Below are 23958 nucleotides of genomic sequence, written 5' to 3' on the forward strand. Positions count from 1 at the left end.
AGGCACAAAGTAGGTACATGATCAATACCAGTGAATATATCAGTGAATGCTGAGAGAAATGGAAGATGCCTGCACCAGAGAGAACTTGCTTATACCAAAACTCAGTCACAGTCCTCTGATTTTCTAAACCTAGCCTTTCATGTTACTCTTCTACCTCAAGTCTTCTAGGAAGAGAGGGAGTGGCCAGGATGCTGACGCTGGGGTCGGTTGCTCATTCAGCCAAGGTGGCTGCAGCTTCTCCTATCAGTGATAATGCCTCTGAAGGTAAATATGCAGAAGCTATATAATAGGCAAAGACCACCACCACTTGCAACAGGCCAGCAGCCCCAGAGATCAATTTAGGGGAGGAAAAGCATGCATGCAAGTCCATCTTTGCACATTCTCTGCAGAATCTTTCAAGCCATGCTAAGGTGTGATGAGAGACTATCCGAGTGTACAAAAGCCTATGAAATACCTGCCAACCTATACAGACAGGTACCAGGAAATTTTTTTGATTTTCTGAGATTGATTTAGCTACTTTCTAAGTTAGATAAAGAAGGAAAAACCATCACCCAAAAAGTACATTCTGCTAGCATTTCCCTGAACATGACCCTTCCTAGCTGCAGACAAACACAGGAAGTACAGCCTGTCACTAAAATGAATAGAAATAGTTTTCCAACTCAGTGAACTACAAGTCCTACTTTTTTCCCCACAACAGTGCAAAGGGTAAGTAATTTAATGATATTTGCTTTGAATTTGTGTTATCTTCCAAATGGTGATAAATTGGAAAGATGTTAGTCATTAAAACATTAAAATTTTATTTTGGTTGTAATTAAATTTATTTTAAACTAACATTTTCTATTTATTGGCAGCTCTATAGTAGTGATAGAAAAGCGTATCATATAATCAGAACTCCAGACTATGAAAAACAACTCTTAGTAAGGAGAGAGTTCTTTTTTCTTTGATATTTATTCTTAAAAAACAAACAAACCAAACTCTCTCAATGATCTACACTCTTTTGCTGCATTTCAGGCCTTCAAGAGTGTAAAATCTATAAAATGGGATTCTCAGAAGTGGTAGCACCAGTTAAATATTATAAGAAGTACTTATTTTAGGTGCTTGAAATTAAAACAAAAAAGAAATTAGTATTTCAGCAAATCTAAATTTACCTGATGTGCCTTCAGTGGTCTGGATTAAAGCATTATTATACCAATTAAGCAAAGTAAATCAAGACACCTCAAAAAAAAGTGGTATAGTAAGAAAATGTCAATTTAATCATTTACTTTAGCAGGCAAGCAATTTGTAAACATTCAGTAGCGGCAGCATCCAAGTTACAAACAATTTAAAAAGAAACCAAGATTAGTGATTATAATTTTTCCTTCCCTTTCCCCAGAAAAAAGAAAAAGAGAGAAAAGATTTGGAAGTAAATGACTTAAAACACTACAAACGCTGAACATTCAGTTATGTCTTCTATCAGCCTTCTATGCATCCTCTCCCTGTGTTGTATTTTTAGAGGTGTATCTACTCCTAAAATGCATCATCTTGCAATAACTGGTACGTGAACATCTGCAATCTAGGAAGTGGTTCCTGCACACATATGTGCATGCAGGATCTCAGTTTAAATCCCATTTGCAAAGGGAATATTTATATCTTGATTCAACGCTTCTTTGACTTCAAGGGGAAGGGTGTCAAAAAGGTGATCTTCCACCACAAGCCCACTTTTCTTGAGCAGGCGACACTGGCCCAGCTGGGCTGGCAGGCGGTCCAAGCAGTTCCCCTTTAGCTCCAGCTGGGTGAGCTGTGACAGCTGACCGATCTTCTCTGGGAGGGATGTGATGCAGTTCTGCCCTAGATTCAAAGTCCTCAACTTAACACATTTAAACAGCTGTTTCGGCAGAACGTCCACTTTGTTCCCCGTGATATGCAAATGCTGCAGGTTCTGAAGCAATCCTATTTCTATTGGGATCATGGAAATGTTGTTGTAACTCACATCTAAGCATCTGAGTTTCTGTAAACTAAACACTGCCACGGGTAGGGATTCCAGCTTGTTGTTAGAGAAATAAAGTGACTCCAAGTTTTTGACGTGGGTGATGGAGGGTGGAATGGTGACAATTTTATTATGCCATAATTTTAAACAAGTAAGTCGTTTTAAATGCTGGAAACTGATGATTTCTTCAATTGTGCGGATGTTATTTGACTTTAAATCCAGTTCCTGTAAGTTAGAGAGGCTGAAAATAGCATGTGGAATTCTCTCTAGCTCACAGTTTTGGAGTTCAAGCTCGGCAACATTCATCATTTTCTTAAGGCTGTTCAGTACCAGGAGTTTAGTGCCGTCATTATGAATGACTAACTTGGTGAGATGTGGGGCCACATCAGTAATGTTGGAGGGGACTTTGGTCAAATTGCTCTTCACGTGGAGGATCTTAAGGTGCCGCAACTCTCGGAGAGATTCGAGGCCTATCATCTTATTGTTTTCAGAGTTCAAATTGCCTATCAAGTACAGTTCGCGAAGGTTTTTGAGCAGATACACCCAGGCAGGGATTTCTGCCACATCAGTGAACTTCACGTGAAGGCATCTCAAGTGATCGCGGAGAAAGCTGAAAGCAGTCTGCTCCACTTTTGCAGGGCAGTGGCACAGGTGAAGCTCTTGGAGATTAGTCATCTGAGAAATCTTAGCAGGAAGTTTAGCTTCTGGAATCAGCTCGAGTTTTAGCACATCCAGGTCTGTGAGGTCAAAGACAGCATCAGGCACGCCTGAGAGCATAAACAAATGGAGCTCCTGCTTGTCCTGGGCGTTGCGTGACACGTGCTGCCTCAGTTTTTCAAATGTCCACTCGTGGTTCAAACTAATTTCCCGAAGTTTATTTTCACTGACTTCTGACAAGAACACCCCAAAACGCTTGGAATAGAGCTGGTCATACTGGTCTACCATGTGGAGAAGGAATGCAAAATCATTTTTGACATCTGGAATGTCACTGAAACTGCTCTCTTCTCTGACTTTTTCAAAAGAATATTCCTTCAAAGGAATCCTGAATAACCAGAAGAGAGTGTAGAGGCAGATAAAACCATACACACAAATAATGGATATGTAACTGATGAGCAGCTTTTTCAGCATGTACGCCATGTTGTGGGTGCACTCGAACACCTCGTAACCAGTCAGGTGCTCCACTTTGGGCTTGCAGACGTGTTCAAAGCTGATTGCGTTGACAAAGTTTGCTGTGTAGCAGAGAATAAAAATGAATTTGGCTGTTTTGATAACTGTTTGGACCACATAGAGTTTATAGATCAAGTCACTGTCTTCCACGTGAGCACGGAACTTCCGCACTTTCTCGAACAGGGCTTTGGCCTGTTCCCCGTCCTTTTTATCCAGGATGGTCATGCTGGGGACTTCGATCACGGGCTTCTCGGCTGAAAATTTGAATCCAGTCTTGTTGATCATTGGGGTGCTGGCGCTGGGGCTCCCTTCATCACTGCTGGTAGACACATGCTTTGGTAGAGTCTGGGCACCTGTTATTCTCTGCTTGTTTTCCTCCGAGTCTTCACATGCTGTCTCAGACAATGCTTTAGTAGTCCAAGGAGATTCAAAGCACTTTCCTAAGATCGAAACGAAATGCTCTACTTTTGAGCATGTTTTAGGATATTTGAACCAAAAGTTGCTACTGACCATGAGAATAATAGTATGTATAAGAGCAAGGTATGGAAAGTACTTGGAATACCACGGAAGGGCCAGATGGTAACACATCTGATTAATAAATACATATTGCTGGAAATCCAAGTTTGTTTTTCGGCCTGTTGGGTCTTTCTTCTCTTTCTTGGCCTCCTGATTTGAAGCCGTGGAATCTGCATGAGGATATGTGGCTCTGAGAGGTATGTCAGGTGTCACAGAGGACGCGCCAAAGGAAATCTCATTTGTCATCCGCCCATCTTGGTCTTGGTCTGTGGCTGATTCCATCTTCGGGATGTTGGTGGTAATGTCGGCATTTCCTGGTGTAGCATGTGCCTTTGAATTTACAGGAGCTGGCAATACTGGCAAGCAGACCACTTGATCTTTGGTAAGTTGCATGGTTCCTGCAAAGATGGCTACCATCAGCATAACAACAGCCAGGTAATCCATAAACACGTCCCACCATGGTTTCAGGATTCGGTAAGTTGGCTGAATGTCATTAAGTGAAGCAACTTCCGCAAGGGTAAACATTCCTAGAAAACAGGCAAACAAAAGATATTATGACACAGATGCAAATGAAAACATTAAGTGGCAAAATGCTTTCTATTTCTAGCCTCTTCTTCCAGCTTCTCCAATCAGCCAAACTCTCTTGCACTCTACTCCTCCTACACACTGTTTTCTCTGCCTGGAATACTTCCTCCCCACTTCTCTTCACAAGGCTATCAGTTTATGTTGCCTTTCCCAGGAAGCCCTCCCTGATTCCTAGTCTGGGTGAGGTGCTTCTTTGATTCTATGTACTATGAGAGAACTATGTACCTCTATCCATCACAGCCCTTATTATATTAGTAGAACCAACTGTTTACTTGTCTAATCCTCCCTAAGATTCTAAGTTCCATGGGCATAGGGATCATGTCCATCTTCCTTACTGTTATACAGCCAATGCTTGACACACAGTTGATGCTCAATTAATGAGACATTGTATTCGTTCTTGATCATCACCTTTATCACCATCATTATAATCATCAAAATTCCTCAAGAACATTTATTCATGGTCTACATATGGCACTGGGCAGAAGAGCATTTTATTAAACTTAATTGCAACCACAAGCAACCTGGACCCACACGAGAATAAAAACTATTAGCCAGTCCTCAACATAAACATAGTTAAAGGAACACACAGCAAAGAAGCTGTGGGATCCTTGTAACCACTGACATTTTGCAGCTATCAAAGCTTCAGAGGTGGTTTTCAAGCACCTTGTACTCGGGACAGGTTTTGATCCCGAGAGAGAGAAGAGAAGGCTGATTATTTTCCTAGAGAAGGAAAAAAATAAAAGATATAGGGTGGAGAACACAGCAGCAGAGTACTGTAATGTCACACTGACCCTGAATGGTCACCAGCTCTGCCCCATGCATCCTAGCAAGGGTGACAACACCCGAAAAACCAACACCAGCACACAATGATTCCAGCCTCAGATGGCTCTTCTCTTCTAGCATGCTGCCCACAGCAGCCGCTCCAAGGGTTTTGTGCCCCTGCCATTTCCTTTCTTTTCCTGTTGAACTCTGACTTATTCTTCAATTCCCAGCTCAAGCACTACCTCTTTCTCAAGTTCCTATTGTACCCTCTAAAAAGAATCTATTTCCAGTGTTGGCCTCTTCAACTAGCTCTTGAGCTCCTACTGGGTAGAGACTATGTCTTATTCACCCTTGGGTCTACCGTGTCCTACTCTCTGCCCTTAAGAGCAGAGAAGGCAGTGATTAGTGATGATAATGATGTCAAGGAGGATGATAATGACAGCAGCTATCATTTGTCATCTTCCTTCTGTATACCAAGCACCATAGCAGGAGCTTTGTATCTTCACAATCCCCTGCTTCTGTACACAGCACTTGCCTGAAAATGAACATATTAAATTTGAAGCTTTGGGGGCTGAGGGAATGATTCCACCTCCAAAATGCTACACAGTCTTATAACTCCTAAAATTAAAAATACAGATAATACTGAAGATGTGAGGATGTGGAGCAATTAGAAGTCAAACACTTCTGGTGGGAGTATGAATTTATACAAATATGCTGGGAAAATTTTTTTTAATATCTACCCAAACTGAATATATGCACACTCTATGGCCCAGCACTCCCACTGCTAAGTATACACCCACGAGAAATACATATACCCTTCAAAAGACATGAATTAGCAATCACAGCAGCACTCTGCAACACCCCTAAACTGTAGATTATCCAAACGTCCATCAGCACTAGAACAGAAAAACCAGATGTGGTGCATTTACAAAGTGGAACATCAGGCAGTAATGAGAATGAATGATCTGGTTACGTGGGTGTATTCAATTTATAAAACGTGATCTATACACTTAGGCTATGTACCTTTTTGGTATGCATGCTTTAACTTCAATAAGGAGCTTCAAAAAAAAAATGGTAAAAGAAGCTGCAGTAGAAACAGCTGCCCCAGGAATGTGCTGGGACACCACACTGAGGCTTTGCCTCACCCCTGTCCCAAGGCACACCCAGGCCAGCTGGGGTCACAGGCCGGGAGATTCAGTAACTTCCTCCAGCAGCCTGCCCTTACTGTCCTCTCCCTGGCCTGAGAGGAAGGGCCTGCTCTCTCCGGGGTAAAATCTGCCATAGAAAAGAGGGTGCAGAGGTATGAATATACAATGTGCAAAAGCGCTGGTTGCTAACCGTTGAACATACACCGATGGACTATAAATGGAACATTGCCTGGATTCCATCTAACCTTCACAACATTACTTTAAGCTGCCTAAGTATTATTGCTTTCTTTTGACAAGCAAAGACATAGGCTCTCAGGAGTTAAGTTGTGCAAGTCAAATAATTAGTGGTGGAGTCTGGGCTTAAAATCTTATTTAAGGCCAAACCACCTGTTCTTTCTACCAGATTCTAAGGTCTCTTCTCATGTTTGCAGCGCTTTCCAGTTTGCAAGCTACTTTTCCATAAAATGGCTCAACTGATTCTCACAATAACCCAGTGAACTAGGCATTACTATTGCCCAAGGATATGAGGAAACCTGAGGCACAAAAATCTTAAGTGACCTTCCTGAGCCAATTAAGTGACAGAGCTAACAGAATCTTTCATCTTCAAATCTCTTTCTCTATCACACTGTTATCCAGTGACTGTGCTCTTGGTTAAGGCTTGGCTGTTGAAGGAAGGACCTTCTCACTGTTGTCCTTGGCTTTCAGGAGACAGAGCAATGAAATTATGTAATCAACACCTTCCCTAGAACAACCTTTCATGACATTCACTCAGAATTTAAAAAAAAACATGCGTCAGGTACCATGGAGAAGCAGATAGAAATGGTCCCTCAAGGAGCTCCTGCTCAAATGGTAGACGACAAGCACTAAGTGTATTATTATGACATGGTAAGAAAATCGCTCTTACCTGGTTAATGCAAAGTATAGGGGAGGCACAGAACAGGGCAAACTTACAGCCACACCGGGCAAATGGGAGGACTGCAGAGATCTGGTTTTTCAGATGAGACCAGAAGGATGAGAACTTCCATGCGGTTGTGGGGAGTAGAGGAATAGAATTTTGGCAGAACAAATAGCAAGTCAATGGCATAGACACATGGGAGAAATTATGTTACAGAAACTATAAGGAATTCTTGTTGTTCAGTCGCTAAGTCGTGTCCGACTCTTTGTGACCCTATGAACAGCAGCACACCAGGCTTCTCTGTCCTTCACTATCTCCCTGAGTTTGCTCAAACTCATGTCCACTGAGTCAGTGATGCCATTCAACCATCTCATTCTTTGTTGCCCTCTTCTCTTGCCCTCAATCTTTCCCAGCATCAGGGCCTTTCCCCGAGTCAGCTCTTCACATCAGTTGGCCAAATAATTGGAGCTTCAGCATCAGTTCTTCCAATGAATATTCAGGGTTGATTTCCTTTAGGATTGACTGGTTTAATCTCCTTGTTATCCAAGGGGCTCTCAAGAATCTTCTTTACCACCACAGTTCAAAAGCATCAATTCTTTGGTGCTAAGCCTTCTTTATGGTCCAGTTCTCACATCTGTACATTCTAATGTTATTCTATTATTAGTCTAGTATGTCTCTGTATAGATATCACATTTAATGGGTAAGTCAAGAGATGGAAACCAAGGATGGTTTCAATGAAGTTATAAGGAAGTACCTGAGCCATAGGCAGGAAACCAGTACTTTTTTGCAATGTCGACCATTGACTAGGTCTTATCTTGAACACAGGACTTCAATTAATGTGTCCATTCTCCAATTTCACCTATCAAAAACTTGGTGGAAAACTGGAAGTGTTTCAACCACTACCTGAATTAAAGATGCAGTGGCACTCTGAAAATAAAAATTGCTCTTCATATATAATATACATGTGTGTGTACAAAGTACATTAACTACATATTCATATAACATAGTTTATTAAGTCTCTTATGATCCTCAGGTGAATTTTTTATAATCTAAAAGTCAAGTTAATGAGGGAGGAGACTGTATCTAGATATCTTGAGGCTTGATCTCCTTAGCCATTAGTCAGAAATGGCTATCAATGGTTATTAGGGGATTTTTTTTTTAACTTGAAGAAGGCACATTAATAAATACTAATTGCATACATGTTTTGGGTTCCCCTTTATAATAGTCTTCAAGAATTACATTATAAGGAAGTAGATTTCACATTCAAAGACTTCTCTATGGCACATATGAAAATCAGCTTACTATCCTATAAGCAAATATTTCTCATGGATGGTGAGGAAGCTTTTTGGACTAAAGTTGAAAGGGGGAAATTACTGGACTTTGGTTGGACAAAGATGAATCAGAAAATTATAGAGAATGGGTCTACATTATTTTATGATATATGATTCTATTTCTTATCTTACGACCAATGATAGTAGAATAAACCAACAACTAACAGTCAGATTCAGAAATTAGAAATGACAATGGTTTGACAACCCTGTGACTATACTAAATTAAGCACTGAATTGTACACCTTAAAGGGCTTCCCTGTTGCCTCAGACAGTAAATAATTTGCCTGCAATGTAAGAGACCTGGGTTCAATCCCTGAGAAGATCCCCGGGAGAAAGAAATGGCAACCCACTCTAGTATTCTTGCCTGGGAAATTCCATGGACTGAGGAGCCTGGTGGGCTACAGTCCCTGGGGTCACAGAGTTGGACATGGCTGAGTGACTATCACTGTACACCTTAAATGGGTAAATTTTATAGTATATGGACTATATCCCAGTAAAACTATTAAAATTTAGAAGCTAGACCTCAGTCTTTGTTATTTTATTGCCTAAACCAACTCTTCGGAGAAGGCAATGGCACCCCACTCCAGTATTCTTGCCTGGAAAATCCCATGGATGGAGGAGCCTGGTGGGCTGCAGTCCCTGGGGTCGTGAAGAGTCAGACACGACTGAGCGACTTCACTTTCACTTTCCACTTTCATGCATTGGAGAAGGAAATGGCAACGCATTCCAGTGTTCTTGCCTGGAAAATCCCAGGGACGCGGGAGCCTGGCAGGCTGCAGTCTATGGGATCACACAGAGTCGGACACGACTGAAGCAACTTAGCAGCAGCAGCAGCAGCAAACCAACTCTCAGCAGAAACAGGAAAGTGAAAGTAAATAGGAGTATAGTCTCATTGTTGGCTGGACTACATATATTCTAAGCGCAAATATGTTTTTAAATGACTGCTAAGCTATTATGATTGAACAGAATTGGTTCTGGAGAAAAACCTTTAGCATTTTACTCATCTTCTCTGAGCACCCATGCCTCACATATAAAATCTTGATATCAACATCTACCTCTCAGGGTCATGTTGGCCAGGTATTGGAAATGCCTAATTCAGGGTCTGACACAAAGTAAGACCCAAAGACGCCAGCTGAATCAGAATGCAGAGCGGAAAGCAAGGCCATCTTAGTCAGTCTTTAATGAAAATGATTAGGCCAAATTCTTGAATTTTGAACTTAGCATGTAGCACTATGTACACAGAGTTCATTCTAAAAAAAAAAAAAAGACAAAATTTTGCATTCAATTTCATTTATTCATTCAAAAAAATTTCAATTAAAATTATTTATATTGGGAGGTGGCAAATTATCCTAGAAAGAACACAACTTTTATCCAAAGAGACCAGGATTCAAATCCTGCTCTTTTTTCCTGTTTGTTAGCATGTAAATGTGGCAGTGTTTGCTGGAAAACTTATATTAATGAGATTATTCTTATTAGCATAATAAGAAAAAGTCTAGCATTAAAACAGAAAAATATAATCATCTACCCTTATTAAAAAGAAAAAAGTGGGAGAGCAAGATGGTGGAGGAGTAGGTGGACGTGGAGTGTATCTCTCTCCACGGATACATCAGGAATACACCTTCAGACACAGAAGTGCATGCAGAACACCAGCTGGAAGCAGACAGGAGTACTTGACCAGTGGAAAAGAATATATAGAACCACGCCAAAACTTGGTAGGAGGAAGGAACTAGGGGAAAAAACAGGAGTATTAATAGGACTGGACCTACCCTCGGCTGGTGGGGGAACTGATGCAGGGGTCCGATCCCCACAGCGGGGCAATTGTCTGAGTCAAAGAAAAAACATTTAAGGCTGAGATTGAAACAGCTGATCTGTGGCAGCCTAAATGGAATGAGAATTAGACAGTACTTGCTGCAACCATACATATGCCAGGCAGAAACGCAGGTGTCCTGGAAGGGGCAGCGGCTGGGAGCCGGAGTTTAGAGATTGTGGAACAATCCCAGTGCGAGGGCTGCTGTTGACTGTGGAGAGACAGATTGAGGGGATGTGAGGGAGGAGACCATGGTGGGAAATGCCTGTGGAGGAAAGCCAGGCAGCCATGGAAGCAAGGCGATACTGCTGAGTCACGCGTATTGGGTGAAACCATTACCGTAGCCTCTCTCTCTCCACACGCCAGCATCAACAGCTGAACAATAGAGAGGCTGGCCCATCAAACACCTGACACACTGAATTACAGAGTAGGACCCCACCCAGGGGGCTCCTTTAAGTGACTGATGCACTGAACTACAGAGTAGGAACACACCCGGGGGCCCCTTTAAGTGCCTGATGCACTGATCTACAGGGTAAAAAGAAAGAAAGAACTTTGCAACCTCAGACTGTAGCCTAGCAGGCTCCTCTGTCCATGGGATTTTCCAGGCAAGAATACTGGAGTGGGTTGCCATTTCCTTCTCCAGGAGATTCTTCCCAACCCAAGGATTGAACCCGGGTCTCCCACATTGTAGGCACATGCTTTACCATCTGAGCCACCAGAGAAGTCTTCAGGATCTACAGGGTGGGGCCCTCTATATGCCTCATGTGCCGAAGAGCAGAGAAGGACCCCATGCAAAGGTCCCTCTAAGTGCCTGAACTGGCGGAGCTATGGAGAAAGACTGGCCAAAGAGGCCTTCTGATTGCCAGGTACAAGAGGCTCGGAAAAAAAGACTCCTGCCGTGGAGGCAGTTTGTGTCCCTGAACACTTGGCGCTGCCGGGTCCCTGCAAGCCAAGCAGCTGCACCACCTTCACGCTCAACTCTCACTGGGGCAGAGCGGCCACAGGCAAAAAAAAAAAAAAAAAAAAAAAGTCTTGTGTTTATGCATGCAAGGTTGCTTCAGTCCTGTCTGACTCTTTGCGACCCAGTATACTGTGGCCTGCCAGGCTTCTTAGAGAGGGGGTTCTCCAGGCAAGAATACTGGAACATATTGGCCAATACTGGTTGCCATACCCTTCTAGAGCACTATATATTTCCTGCTGCCCTAGCCGCCAACCCCCCTGAGTACCTGGTGCTGCCAGAACCCCTGTGACCCAAGCAGGTGCACCACTTCCACAGCTGGCCCTCACAGGGGCAAACCTAAGTGCTCCAGGGCAGCCTCAGGAGCTAAACCCCAGCAGACAACCAACATGTGAATGTGGAAATAAAACCACAATTGAAACCCAGGGGCAGTGTGGCTAAGGAAGAAGACCCAGAATCTTCCTACAAGCTGTACAAGCTGTAGATTAAATCCGCATGATCAACTAAGCAGATTCTGTGTCTATGGAATATATAAAAGGCCACTGAGAGTTCCCACAAAAGAAAACACACTAGCTCTGATAGCTGTGGACATTGGAGGCAAGAACACACAGGAGTAGGACCAGATTAGAATCTGAGCTGCCCCCACAGCAGGTCCAGAAATCACTACAGTGTTGGAGGGCATCCTAGGGAGGTAAGGTGGACTGTGAGTCCCAGCACAGGAAAGGACTATGACAGCAGAGACTCAAGAAAAACATTTATTATTCTAATTTTTTGATTTGTTCTGCAGATTCTTTTGGATTTTTTCTTTTTTTCCCCTCTCTGTTGTAGTTGTCGATTTTACTGGCACTAAGAAATCCAACTAAATTTTTGAGCTTTTTTTTCTTTTTCCTCAGTCACATTTTTAATTGTTGTCATAAACCTCTATGTTGGGCTTTTGCAGTTCTGTGGCATTTCCTCTTTTTCTTTTCTCTTTTTTAATTTTTTAAACCTATTGTTATTTTTTCTACATTTATTTCTTTGTTTGCTTTTTCTACTGTTCTTTTCCCCCTGCAGTTAATCTTTAACTGATATACATCTTCTTTATCTACCTCTATTTAACTTTGCATATCTATTCTTTCTTTTCTTTCTCTCCTTTCCTCTGAATGTATTTGTTAGTCTTATTTCCATTGCTTTATTCCCCAGTTCGCACCTTGCTTTGTTTTCCAGTTTGTGCTTTAATTAGTTTTGTTCTGGTAGATATAATTTTTGTTTTCCTTTGTTTGCTGGGTCAATCTATTGTACTTAATTTTTGTTGGACTGTTTTGATTTTGCTTATGGGTATATATGTATATGTGTATATTCAGTCACACTTTCTCTTGTTATAAACCTCTGCCTCTACACTGGGCTTTTGCAGTTCTGTGGAGTTTTCCTTTTTTCTCCCTCCTTTTCTTTCTTCTTTCATTTTTTTTCTTTTCTCTTTTTTAAAAATTTTAATTTTTAATTTTTTAAACCTATTATATTTTTTCTACATTTATTCCTTCATTTGCCTTTCCTACTGTTCTTTTCCCTTGCAGTTAATCTTTATTGTATATAAATCTTCTTCATCTACCTCTATTTAACTTTGCATATCTATTCTTTCTTTCTTTTCTTTCCACTCAACGTATTTGTTAGTTTTGTTTTCATTGCTTTATTCCCCACTTAGCACCTGGCTTTAGTTTTGTTTTCCAGTTTGTGCTTAAGTTAGTTTTGTTCTTAACTGGTAAATATAATTTTTGATTTCCTTTGTTCACCAGCTCAATCTACTGTACTTTATTTTTGTTGGACTGTTTTCACTTTGCTTATGGGTGTATATGTATATGTGTATATTCCATTATTTTAATTATTATTTACCTGATTTTGTAACTGCCATTTGTCTGGGGTTCATCTTTGGTTTCTCATTTTTGGATATTGGTTTTACTCTCCCTTAATGCCATAACAAACCACTTGTGGAATCTTGATTCCTGACCAGGGATCAAACTCTGAGCCTTTGGAGTGGGAACACTGACTCCAAGACCCTAGACTACCAGAGAACTAACTCTAGGGAGTATCAAATAGTGAGAACTCACACAAAGGACACCACTTGGATACAAGACCTGGCATCACCCAACCACCAGTAGCACCCTGTGCAGGACGCCTCATCTGAACAACAAACAAAACAAAAATACAAGCCCAATCATCAGCAGACAGGAGTACCACCTCACTCAGCGTTGCCCATCAGAGGAAAAACAAAAAACAAACAAACAAACAAAAACTCAGCACAAATCTCACCCTATACGAAGCTCACATAAACCACTGGACCAATCTTAGGAGGGCAGAAACCAAAAGGAAGAAAGAATTCAACTTTCCTTGAAGGCTGGGAAAAGGAGACCTCAAATACAATAACTTAAAAAAAAAAAGAAAAGGCAGAGAAATACTGCACAAATGAAGGAACAAACTAGAAACACAGAAGTCCAAATAAATGAAGAGGAAATAGGATGGTTACCTGAAAAAGAATTCAGAATAATGATAGTAAAGATGATCAAAAACCTTGAAAACAAAATAGAGAAAATGCAAGAACCAATCAGCAAAGACCTAAAAGAATTAAAGAATAAGCACACAGAGACAACACAATTACAACATAAAACAACACAATTACTGAAATTAAAAATACTCTAGAAGGAATCAATAGCAGAATATCTCAAGCAGAAGAGCAAATCAATAAGCAGGAAGATAAAATGGTGGAAATAACTTCTGAAGAGCAGAATAAAGTAAAAAGAATGAAAAGAGCTGAGGACAGTCTCAGAGACTTCTGGGACCATATCAAACACACCAACATTCAAATTATAGGGGTCCCAGAAGAAGAAGAGAGAAAGAAAGGGTATGAGAAAAATTTTGAAGAAATTATAGTTGCAAATTTCCCCAACATGGAAAAGGAAATAGCCAATCAAGTCCAAGAGGCACAAAGAGTCCCATACAGAATAAACCCAAGGAGAAACATGCCAAGACTCATACTAATCAAACTAACAAAGACTAAACACAAAGAAAGAATATTAAAAGCAGCAAGGGAGAAGCAAGAAGTAACATACAAGGGAAATCCCTAACGATTAACAGTTGATCTTTCAGCAGAAGCTCTGCAGGCCAGAAGGGCATGGCAGGATATATTTAAAGTACTGAAAGGGAAAAATCTACAACCAAGATTACTGTACCCAGCAAGGATCTCATTCAAAATTGATGGAGAAATAAAAAGCTTTTCAGACAAGCAAAAGTTAAGAGAATTCAGTACCACCAAACTAGGTTCACAACAAATGTTAAATGGACTTATATAGTCAAGAAATACAACAGAAGAAAAAAGATCTACAAAATCAACCCCAAACAATTAGAAAATGGCAATAGGAACACATATATCAATAATTACTTTAAATGTAAATGGATTGAATGCTCCAACCAAAAGACACAGACTGGCTGAATGGATACAAAAACAAGACTCACATATATGCTGTCTACAAGAAACTCACTTCAGACCTCAAAACACATAAAGACTGAAAGTGAGAGGATGGAAAAATATATTCCATGCAAATGGGAAGCAAAGAAAAGCTGGAGTAGCAATCCTCATATCAGAAAACATAGACCTTAAAATAAAGAAGATTAGAGATAAGGAAGGACACTACATAATGATAAAAGGATTAATCCAAGAGGAAGACATAACAATTGTAAATGTCTGCACCCAACATAGGAGCAACTCAATACATAAGACAAAACTAACAGACATAAAAGGAGTAATTGACAGTAACACAATAATAGTAGGAGACTTTAATACCCCACTCACACCAATGGACAGAACATCAAAAGAGAAAATTAATAAGGAAACACAAGTCATAAATGATACATTAGATGAGACAGATCTCATTGACATCTTCAGGACATTCAATCCAAATACAGAACACACAATCTTCTCAAGTGCACATGGAACATTCTCCAGGATAGACCACATGTTGGGTCACAAATCAAACCTCAGTATATTTAAGAAAACTGAAATTGTATCAAGCATCTTCTCCGACTACAATGCTATGAGACTAGATATCAATTACAAGAAAAAAACTATAAGAAACACAAACACATGGAGATTAAACAACATGTTTCTAAATAACCAACAGGTTACTGAAGAAATCAAAAGGGAAATAAAACAAATTCTAGAAACAAATGACAATGAAGACACGACAACTCAAAACCTATGGGATGCAGCAAAAGCAGTTCTAAGAGGGAAGTTTATAACAATACAATCCTACCCCAAGAAACAAGAAAAACATCAAACAGACAACCTAACTTTACACCTAAAACAACTGGAAAAAGAAGAAGAAAAAAACCCCAAAATTAGTGAAGGAAAGAAATCATAAAGATCCGAGCAGAAATAAATGAAAAAGAAATGAAAGAAACAATAGTAAAGACTGATAAAACTAAAAGATGGTTCTTTGAGAAGATAAGCAAAATTCACAAACCCTTAGCCAGACTCATCAAGAAAAACAGAAGAATCAAGTCAACAAAATTAGAAATGAAAAAGGAGAGGTTACAATAAACAATGCAGAAATACAAAGGATTATAAGAGACTATTATGAACAACTATATGGCAATAAAATAGATAACCTGGATGAAATGGCAGATTCTTAGAAAAGTTCAATCCACCAAGACTGAACCAGGAAGAAATAGAAATTATGAACAACCCAATAACAAGCATTGAAATTGAAGCTGTGATCAAAAATCTCCCCAAAAAACAAAAGCCCAGGACCAGATGGCTTCACAGGAGAATTCTATCAAACATTTAGAGAAGAGCTAATGCCTATCCTTATAAAACTCTTTCAAAAAAAATTGCAGAGGAAGGATTACTTCCAAACTCATTCTATGAGGCCATCATCATCCTGATACCAAAACCAAAGACAATACAAAAAAAGAAAACTACAGGCCAATATCATTAATGAACACAGATGCAAAAATCCTCAACAAAATTTCAGCAGACAGAATTCAGCAACACATCAAAAAGCTCATACACCATGATCAAGTTGGGTTTATTCCAGGGATGCAAGGATTCTTCAGTATGCCCAAATCAATCAATGTGATACACCATATTAACAATTTGAAAGATAAAAACCATATGATCATCTCCATAGATGCCGAAAAAGCCTTTGACAAAATTCAGCACTCATTTGTGATTAAAACTCCAAAAAATGGGCACAGAAGGAACCTACTTCAACATAGTAAAAGCCATATATGATAAGCCTACAGCAAACATAATTCTTAATGGTGAAAAACTGAAAGCATTTCTCCTAAGATCAGGAACAAGAGAAAGGTGTCCACTTTTGCCACTATTATTCAACATAGTTCTGGAAGTCCTAGCTACAGCAATCAGAGAAGAAAAAGAAATAAAGGAATCCAGATCGGATAAGAAGAAGTAAAGTTCTCATTGTGTGCCGATGACATGATACTGTACATAGAAAACTCTAAAGATAGTATCAGAAAATTACTAGAGCTAATCAGTGAATTTAGCAAAGTTGCAGGATACAAAATCAATACACAGAAATCACTTGCATTTCTATATACTAACAATGAAAAATCAGAAAGAGAAATGAAGGAATCAATTCCATTCATCATTGCAACAGAAAGAATAAAATATCTAGGAGTAAACTTACCTAAGGAGACAAAAGAACTATACACAGAAAATTATAAGACACTAATGAAAAAAATCAAAGATGACATAAACAGATGGAGAGATATTCCTTGTTCCTGGGTAGGAAGAATCAATACTGTGAAAATAACTATACTACCAAATGCAGTCTACAGATTTAATGCAATCCCTATCAAATCACCAATGGCATTTTTCACAGAACTAGAACAAAAAATTTCACAATTCATATGCAAACACAAAAGACCCTGAATAGCCAAAGCAGTCTTGAGAGAGAAGAATGGAGCTGGAGCAATCAAGCTTCCAGACTTCAGATTATATTATAGAGCTACAGTTATCAAGGCAGCATTGTACTGGCACAAAAACAGACATACAGACCAATGGAACAAGATAGAAAGTCCAGAAATAAACCCATGCACCTATGGGTACCTTATTTTTGACAAAGGAGGCAAGAATATACAACGGGGCAAAGACAGCCTCTTCAATAAATGGTGCTGGGAAAAGTGGACAGCTACATGTAAAAGAATGAAATTAGAATACTTCCTAACACGATACACAAAGATAAACTCAAAATGGATTAAAGACCTAAATGTAAGATCAGAAACTATAAAACTCTTAGAGGAAAAGAGGCAGAACACCCAATGACATAAACCAAAGCAAGATCCTCTATGACCCACCTCCTAGAGTAATGGAAATAAAAACAAAAGTAAACAAGTGGGACCAGATTAAACTTAAAAGCTTTTGCACAGCAAAGGAAACTATAAGCAAGGTGAAAAGACAAACCTCAGAATGGGAGAAAATAATAGCAAATGAAACAACTGACAAAGGATTAATTTCCAAAATATATAAGTAGCTCATACAACTCAATACCAGAAAAACAAGCAACCCAATCAAAAAGTGGGAAAAAGACCTAAACAGACATTTCTTCAAAGAAGAAATACAGATGGCTAACAAACACATGAAAAAATGTTTCACATCGCTCATTATTCAGTTCAGTTCAGTTGCTCAGTCGTGTCTGACTCTTTGCGACCCCATGAATTGCAGCACGCCAGGCCTCCCTGTCCATCACCAATTCCTGGAGTTCACTCAGACTCACGTCCATCGAGATGGTGATGCCATCCAGCTATCTCATCCTCTGTCATCCCCTTCTCCTGCCCCCAATCCCTCCCAGCATCACAGTCTTTTCCAATGAGTCAACTCTTCGCATGAGGTGGCCAAAGTACTGGAGTTTCAGCTTTAGCATCATTCCTTCCAAAGAAATCCCAGGGCTAATCTCCTTAGAAATGCAAATCAAAACTACAATGAGATATCACCTCACACTGGTCAGAATCGCCCTCATGAAGAAGTCTACAAACAATAAATGCTGGAAAGGGTATGGAGAAAAGGGAACACTCTGTTGGTGGGAATGTAGATTGACACAGCCACTATGGAAGAAGGTATGGAAATTCCTTAAAAAACTAGGAATAAAGCCACCATATGACCCAGCAATCCCACTCCTAGGCATATACCCTGAGGAAACCAAAATTGAAAGAGATACATGTATCCCATTGTTCATTGCAGCACTGTTTACAATAGCTAGAACATGGAAGCAACCTAGATGGCCATTGACAGATGAATGGATAAAGAAGTTGTGGTATATATACACAATGGAATATTACTCAGCCATAAAAAGGAATACATTTGAGTCAGTTCTAATGAGGTGGATGAACCTAGAACCTATTATACCAAGTGAAGTGAGTCAGAAAGAGAAAGATAAATACCGTATTCTAACACATATATACGGAATCTAGAAAAATGGTACTGAAGAATTTACTTACAGGGCAACAGTGGAGAAACAGACATAGAGAATAGACTTATGGACATGGGGACAGGGGAGGAGAGGGTGAGATGTATGGAAAGAGTAACATGGAAACTTATATTAGCATATGTAAAATAGATAGCCAAGGGGAATTTGCTGTATGGTTCAGGAAACTCAAACAGGGGCTCTGTATCAACCTAGAGGGGTGGGATGGGGAGGGAGATGGGAAGGAATTTCAAAAGGGAGGGGATATATGTATACCTATGGCTGATTCATGTTGAGGTTTGACAGAAAACAGCAAAATTCTGTAAAGCATTTATCCTTCAATACAAAATAAATTTAAAAAAATAAAGAAAGAGCTTATCAAAAAAAGAAAAAAGTCAAATAGCCTTGAAATGAAAGAGTTTTCATTTAATGAAAGAGTTTAAGAAGAAGCAAATGCTTAATTACTTACATATACTTTTCACTTAGGCATGAGTGCACTACCCAATCAAATACCAACTTTCATTTTCTTTCTACAATGTTCTGTGAGGCTCCCCTTGTGGCTCAGCTGGGATTCATGGTGAGGTTTGACAGAAAACAACAAAATTCTGTAAATCAATTATCCTTCAATTAAAAAATAAATTGATTAGAAAAAAATGAAATTACCAAAAATATAAAATAAAAAGTGGGACATGAATAAAAAGAAAAACAATCAGCCTTCTTAGTCAAACTGGGAAAATGGGAGAATACCCAAGAGACTGGTGAGGATAAAATTCTCAAACCCTTCACTGAAACAAGTCAAAGGAGAACAAATTAAAGTTCATAAGAGGTAATAAACAATAACTATATTACTAATTACCCTTCTTCAACACCCAATATGTACTTGTGCATGGACACACACACACCATACCCAATTCAGATCCCTCAAATTCATACGGTTAAAGAAAACAAATGCTTCAGATACAGAATGAGAAGGAATGATTCAGTTTTTTTCCAACAGAGCTCTGTATGACTGGTATGACATAAATGTTGCTTGAAATTTTATTTATTTTTTTAATTTATTTTTTAATTGACGGATAATTGCTTTACAGAAATTTGTTGTTTTTCTTTACAAAGAATTCGAGAATGTTTTCTGTCAAACCATCTCCCCGCCCCATCCCACCCCTCTAGGTTGATACAGAGCCCCTGCTTGAGTTCCCTGAGACATACAGCAAATTCCCATTGGCTATCTATTTTACATATGGTAATATAAGTTTCCATGTTACTATCTCCATATATCTCACCCTCTCCTCCCCTCTCCCCATGTCCATAACTCTGTTTTCTATATCTGTTTCTCCACTGCTGCCCTGCAAATAAATTCTTCGGTACCATCTTTCAAGATTACATAAGTGTTAAGAGATATAGATTATAATGATACAAGATACTCTATAGCTGATATAATCCTATATACAAATAAAACAAATCACTAGTGTTACTCCCTCAAAGATTATGAAAAGAAATTACGCTTTTAAGAATATTTTTATTCTAATACTACCTTGGATTAGATACCTTAAAAATAACTGAAAAGAGTATTCAAAAGAAAAAAATTCCAGATTTTTCAGAAAACTTCATATAAACCCTATCAAAATCAGATTGCACATTGGGCAAAACCCATCCACTGAACACCTGAAAGAAGAGGACTAGAGAAAATTCAGAATTTGTGAACTATAAAAAAAACTTTACACAAAGTATATTTTAGTATCTACTGGGGTTTTTTCTCTAGAGTATTGCTATTCACAGAGAAAAATTTACTTCAAAGCTCTTAAACTGAGAAATATAACTCTGAACACATTTTAGCAGATCTAAAGCAAAATTCAAAAAAAAGTGTTAATACACTGTTGTGAATTGTTTTGCTTTCTCTTTCAGCTTTTAATTCTAAAAGTCAAGGTCCATGTTTGTGATCTTATTCATGAGATCTTATTCATGGAACAATATAAAAAAAAAAAAGCCTCTAAATCAATGGCTTTCACATTTTATTCCACACAGCATCAGAGTCTCTTCTATAAGTTATCATTCGTGTTCCCTAAACCACAAACTCAGGCCAAAGGATTTCAGAAATGCTTCAGGACCTACGGACTCCCTTAATGTACCTTCTACTAGAAGCTTCATTTCACTCAACAAATATTTATGGAATACACTCTGCATGCTGGATATAAGTCCTAGAGATAAAAAGGGAAATAATAAAGCAGCTGTCCTGCCTGAGAAAGCAGCCTGGAGAAACACAAATAGAAAAAGAAATAATGGAAAAATGGTCTGATTAGCCCCTAAAAAAAGAGCCAGCAGGACATTAATAACTTATTGACCAGAGATACATTAATACATCTTGTTACCTGATCATTATTGACCAGACATTTCAACATACACTTACATAACAAATTGCCTGGCACAGACATTAGCTTGGGCAAAAACCTCCCAGATAATAATGTGCATAAGGGATCCAGAGAAAGCTATCCCAAGTTCAGAACTAAGCGTTTGGTCAAAATTCAATAATCATAACCCCATCCAGTTTACTAGGCAGCCAGTGGGACTCCTAAAGGGAGCTTTATTTGCACTTCCGCTGCTTCTTTCCATCTGTAAGATGGAAACTTAGACCCAAAACGATCTTTTTCCTTTTAAGGTCACTCACTTTCAATCTTGTTTCTCTCGAGTATGGCTGGCACATGCCTGAAACTGGGCTAAGTAAAGTGAACTAGGAGCTCCCTGAAGCCCTAGCAGCTTTCCATGGTCCTGGGAAATCTGCCACATTCTCTTCTTGCTGTGATTGAGACAGAAAGCCCTGCTGATAACAAACCCATGGATATCTGCTCTGGATGCGGACACCTAGGAGCCTAGCGGTTTTTAATTCCTGGTTTGGTAATAAAGACTGCTAGAAAGCATCTGAGTACCTCACTCTACTTACCTTAAACACTTCTCAAAGTCAGGAAAATATACTCAGATATTGATACAGTGTACCTTGGATAGGTAGCTTATTTAGTTGAAAAAGGCTACTCCGCAGTTTATTAGGCGATCTTAACCATCAGTACTAAAAATATACACAGAATTAAGACAATGGTTGCTCATGGAGACATTTCAATATACACTCAAACCTTTTAAACTGTGAGCTCCATCTGTCTGTCCAGCTCCCTTTCTTCCTCCATCTGGGTTTGAATCCCTAACCTAAAGGGAGGAGAGTTTCTTTCATGTGCATCCCCCCAGGGGCATGGCACAGGACAGCCACCTGACAAAGGTCTGTAACTGAATAATCATACAGCCCGTAATAGCATTCTGAGAGAGGGCTCAGAAGGCCCTGACCCTGGGAGCCAATGCTGTCACTATTAATTACAGAGACATACAAGGTCACTACTAAGGATGCCAAAGTCAAAGTGATCAGCTCTGACAGGCGTTCTGCAACGTCTAGATGGATGGCATGACACAATTCTTTGGAACGAGTTATTCTGAAGGTAATTCACTCTGATAGACCATCTGCAGGCAGTTTGGTTCATAATTAAACATTTTACAGGAAAACAAAAAGACAAAGGTAAGTCTGGGCACACCCTGAGCAGGACAGAATCTGATTCCTGATGGAGTGTGACAAGTCAGTGTGAACTCTGGGCAGAGGCAAAGAAGCACCAGTTAAACATTCAGCCAGGAGATGTAAAAGGTCAGGAAGGAAGACGCACAAGAGAGGCAGACTCCCTGAGATAATGAATCTGCCAGAGCCTCAGGCCTTCCTTCTCCTTGTCCTTATGGGGGTTCGCTGTCCTTCCCCACAGGCAATGGACACAGAAGTTCTGACTGTGTATGCACAGTTTACTGGGGTCAATAAACATTTAAATCAAAAAACTGTGTCAAAGCACTGAGCAATGCCCAGAACAGAGTAATAAGTGCTTAATAAAATTAGCCTTTGTTATTATTCACTGTGTTGAATAAGCTGCTTTATAGAAAGAACCCTATAAAAATATATCTTTGCTACTAGGTGCGAAAAGATTGTCTCTCATAAAGAGCTATGGAGGCACTTCCATGATGATCCAGTGACAAAGACTCTGCATTCCCAATGCAGGGGCTCTGGGTTCGATCCCTGATCAGGGAATTAGATTCCATATGCCACAGTGAAGATTGAAGACTCCATGTGCTGCAATTAAGACCCAGCACAGCACCCCCAAAAAGAAAGAGAGCTGTGGAATCCATATGTTCTCCATGTAGCTTTGGCTTCCAAGCAATTCGGCTAAATTTTAAATATGCATTATACACATTAACTCTTAGCCTGAGCTTTTACTTAACTATTCATTTACTCATACCTCCATCCATTAAAAACATACTATAAACTCAAGTGTTAACATGATGCACAGTCCTGGAGAAACCTTAGTGAGAAAATTCAGACCTACTTCCTTTGATAACATTATCTGTGTTATAGTGGAATTCATTATCAACACTAGAAACCATCTTAGAGTTGACTAAAAATTACCCTAAAGGGTTAGCCTTTTAGAGAAATGCAAACAAAGCCTTATTTTAGAATTAGTCATGATAAACTGGTAAGTTTGGCAGAATACCACTTTTTTCCTCTTTCAAAGAAATGCTTTAGTCATCTTCAGTTTGCTAAATCTTGTTTCTAAGATTTAGTCCTGTTTCTAAGGATTTCCCATCTATTTGTGCGGCTCTTGTGAAAATTATAAACAATATTTAGAAAAGCAGGTAGGATAGGACATTTAACTGGAAAGTCCTTTCACTAGCCAAAATGTGCATGGAGTTCATGCTCCTCTCCTTTGCCCCCAATTATACAAATGAGTGGAGCTTTAGCAGAGAGCCACAGTCATGAGGTTATGAAAGTGAAAGTGTTAGCTGCTCAGTCGTGTCCATCTCTTTGCAACCCTGTGGACTGTAGCCTGTCAGGCTCCTATCTCCATGGAATTCTCCAGGCAGGAATACTGGAGTGGGTTGCCATTCCCTTCTCCAGAGGACTTTCCCGACTCAGGGATTGAACTTGCTGCTGCTGCTAAGTTGCTTCAGTTGTGTCCGACTCTGTGCGACCCCATAGATGGCAGCCCACCAGGCTCCCCCATCCCTAGGATTCTCCAGGCAAGAACACTGGAGTGGGTTGCCATTTCCTTCTCCAATGCATCATAGTGAAAAGTGAAAGTGAAGTCGCTCAGTCGTGTCCGACTCTTAGGGACCCCATGGACTGTAGCCTACCAGGCTCCTCCGTCCATGGGATTTTCCAGGCAAGAGCACTGGAGTGGGGTGCCATTGCCTAGGTCTCCCATATTGCAAGCAGAATCTTTACCATCTGAGCCACTAGGGAAGCCCAATGATGTTATAATATTTATTTCCCCCAGTCATAAAAAATTAATGGAGCT

The 23958-nt window shown here is 39.7% G+C and overlaps 1 protein-coding gene across 5 annotated transcripts in view; it reads right to left on the reverse strand.

The window, feature by feature from the left end:
• Window positions 1-1227: 1227 nt before the first annotated feature.
• LRRC8D (leucine rich repeat containing 8 VRAC subunit D) overlaps window positions 1228-23958 on the reverse strand; it is a 131299-nt gene continuing 108568 nt past the window's right edge. For all 5 annotated transcript variants that reach the window (XM_055585228.1, XM_055585225.1, XM_055585227.1 and 2 more), the window contains one exon: window positions 1228-4176. In XM_055585228.1, coding sequence (XP_055441203.1) covers window positions 1598-4174 — 2577 coding nt within the window. In that variant the 5' untranslated portion in view covers window positions 4175-4176 and the 3' untranslated portion in view covers window positions 1228-1597. The remainder of the gene's footprint in view (window positions 4177-23958) is intronic.

Source organism: Bubalus kerabau, chromosome 6 (genome assembly GCF_029407905.1).
Source record: "Bubalus kerabau isolate K-KA32 ecotype Philippines breed swamp buffalo chromosome 6, PCC_UOA_SB_1v2, whole genome shotgun sequence".
NCBI classification, from domain to species: Eukaryota; Metazoa; Chordata; class Mammalia; order Artiodactyla; family Bovidae; genus Bubalus; species Bubalus kerabau.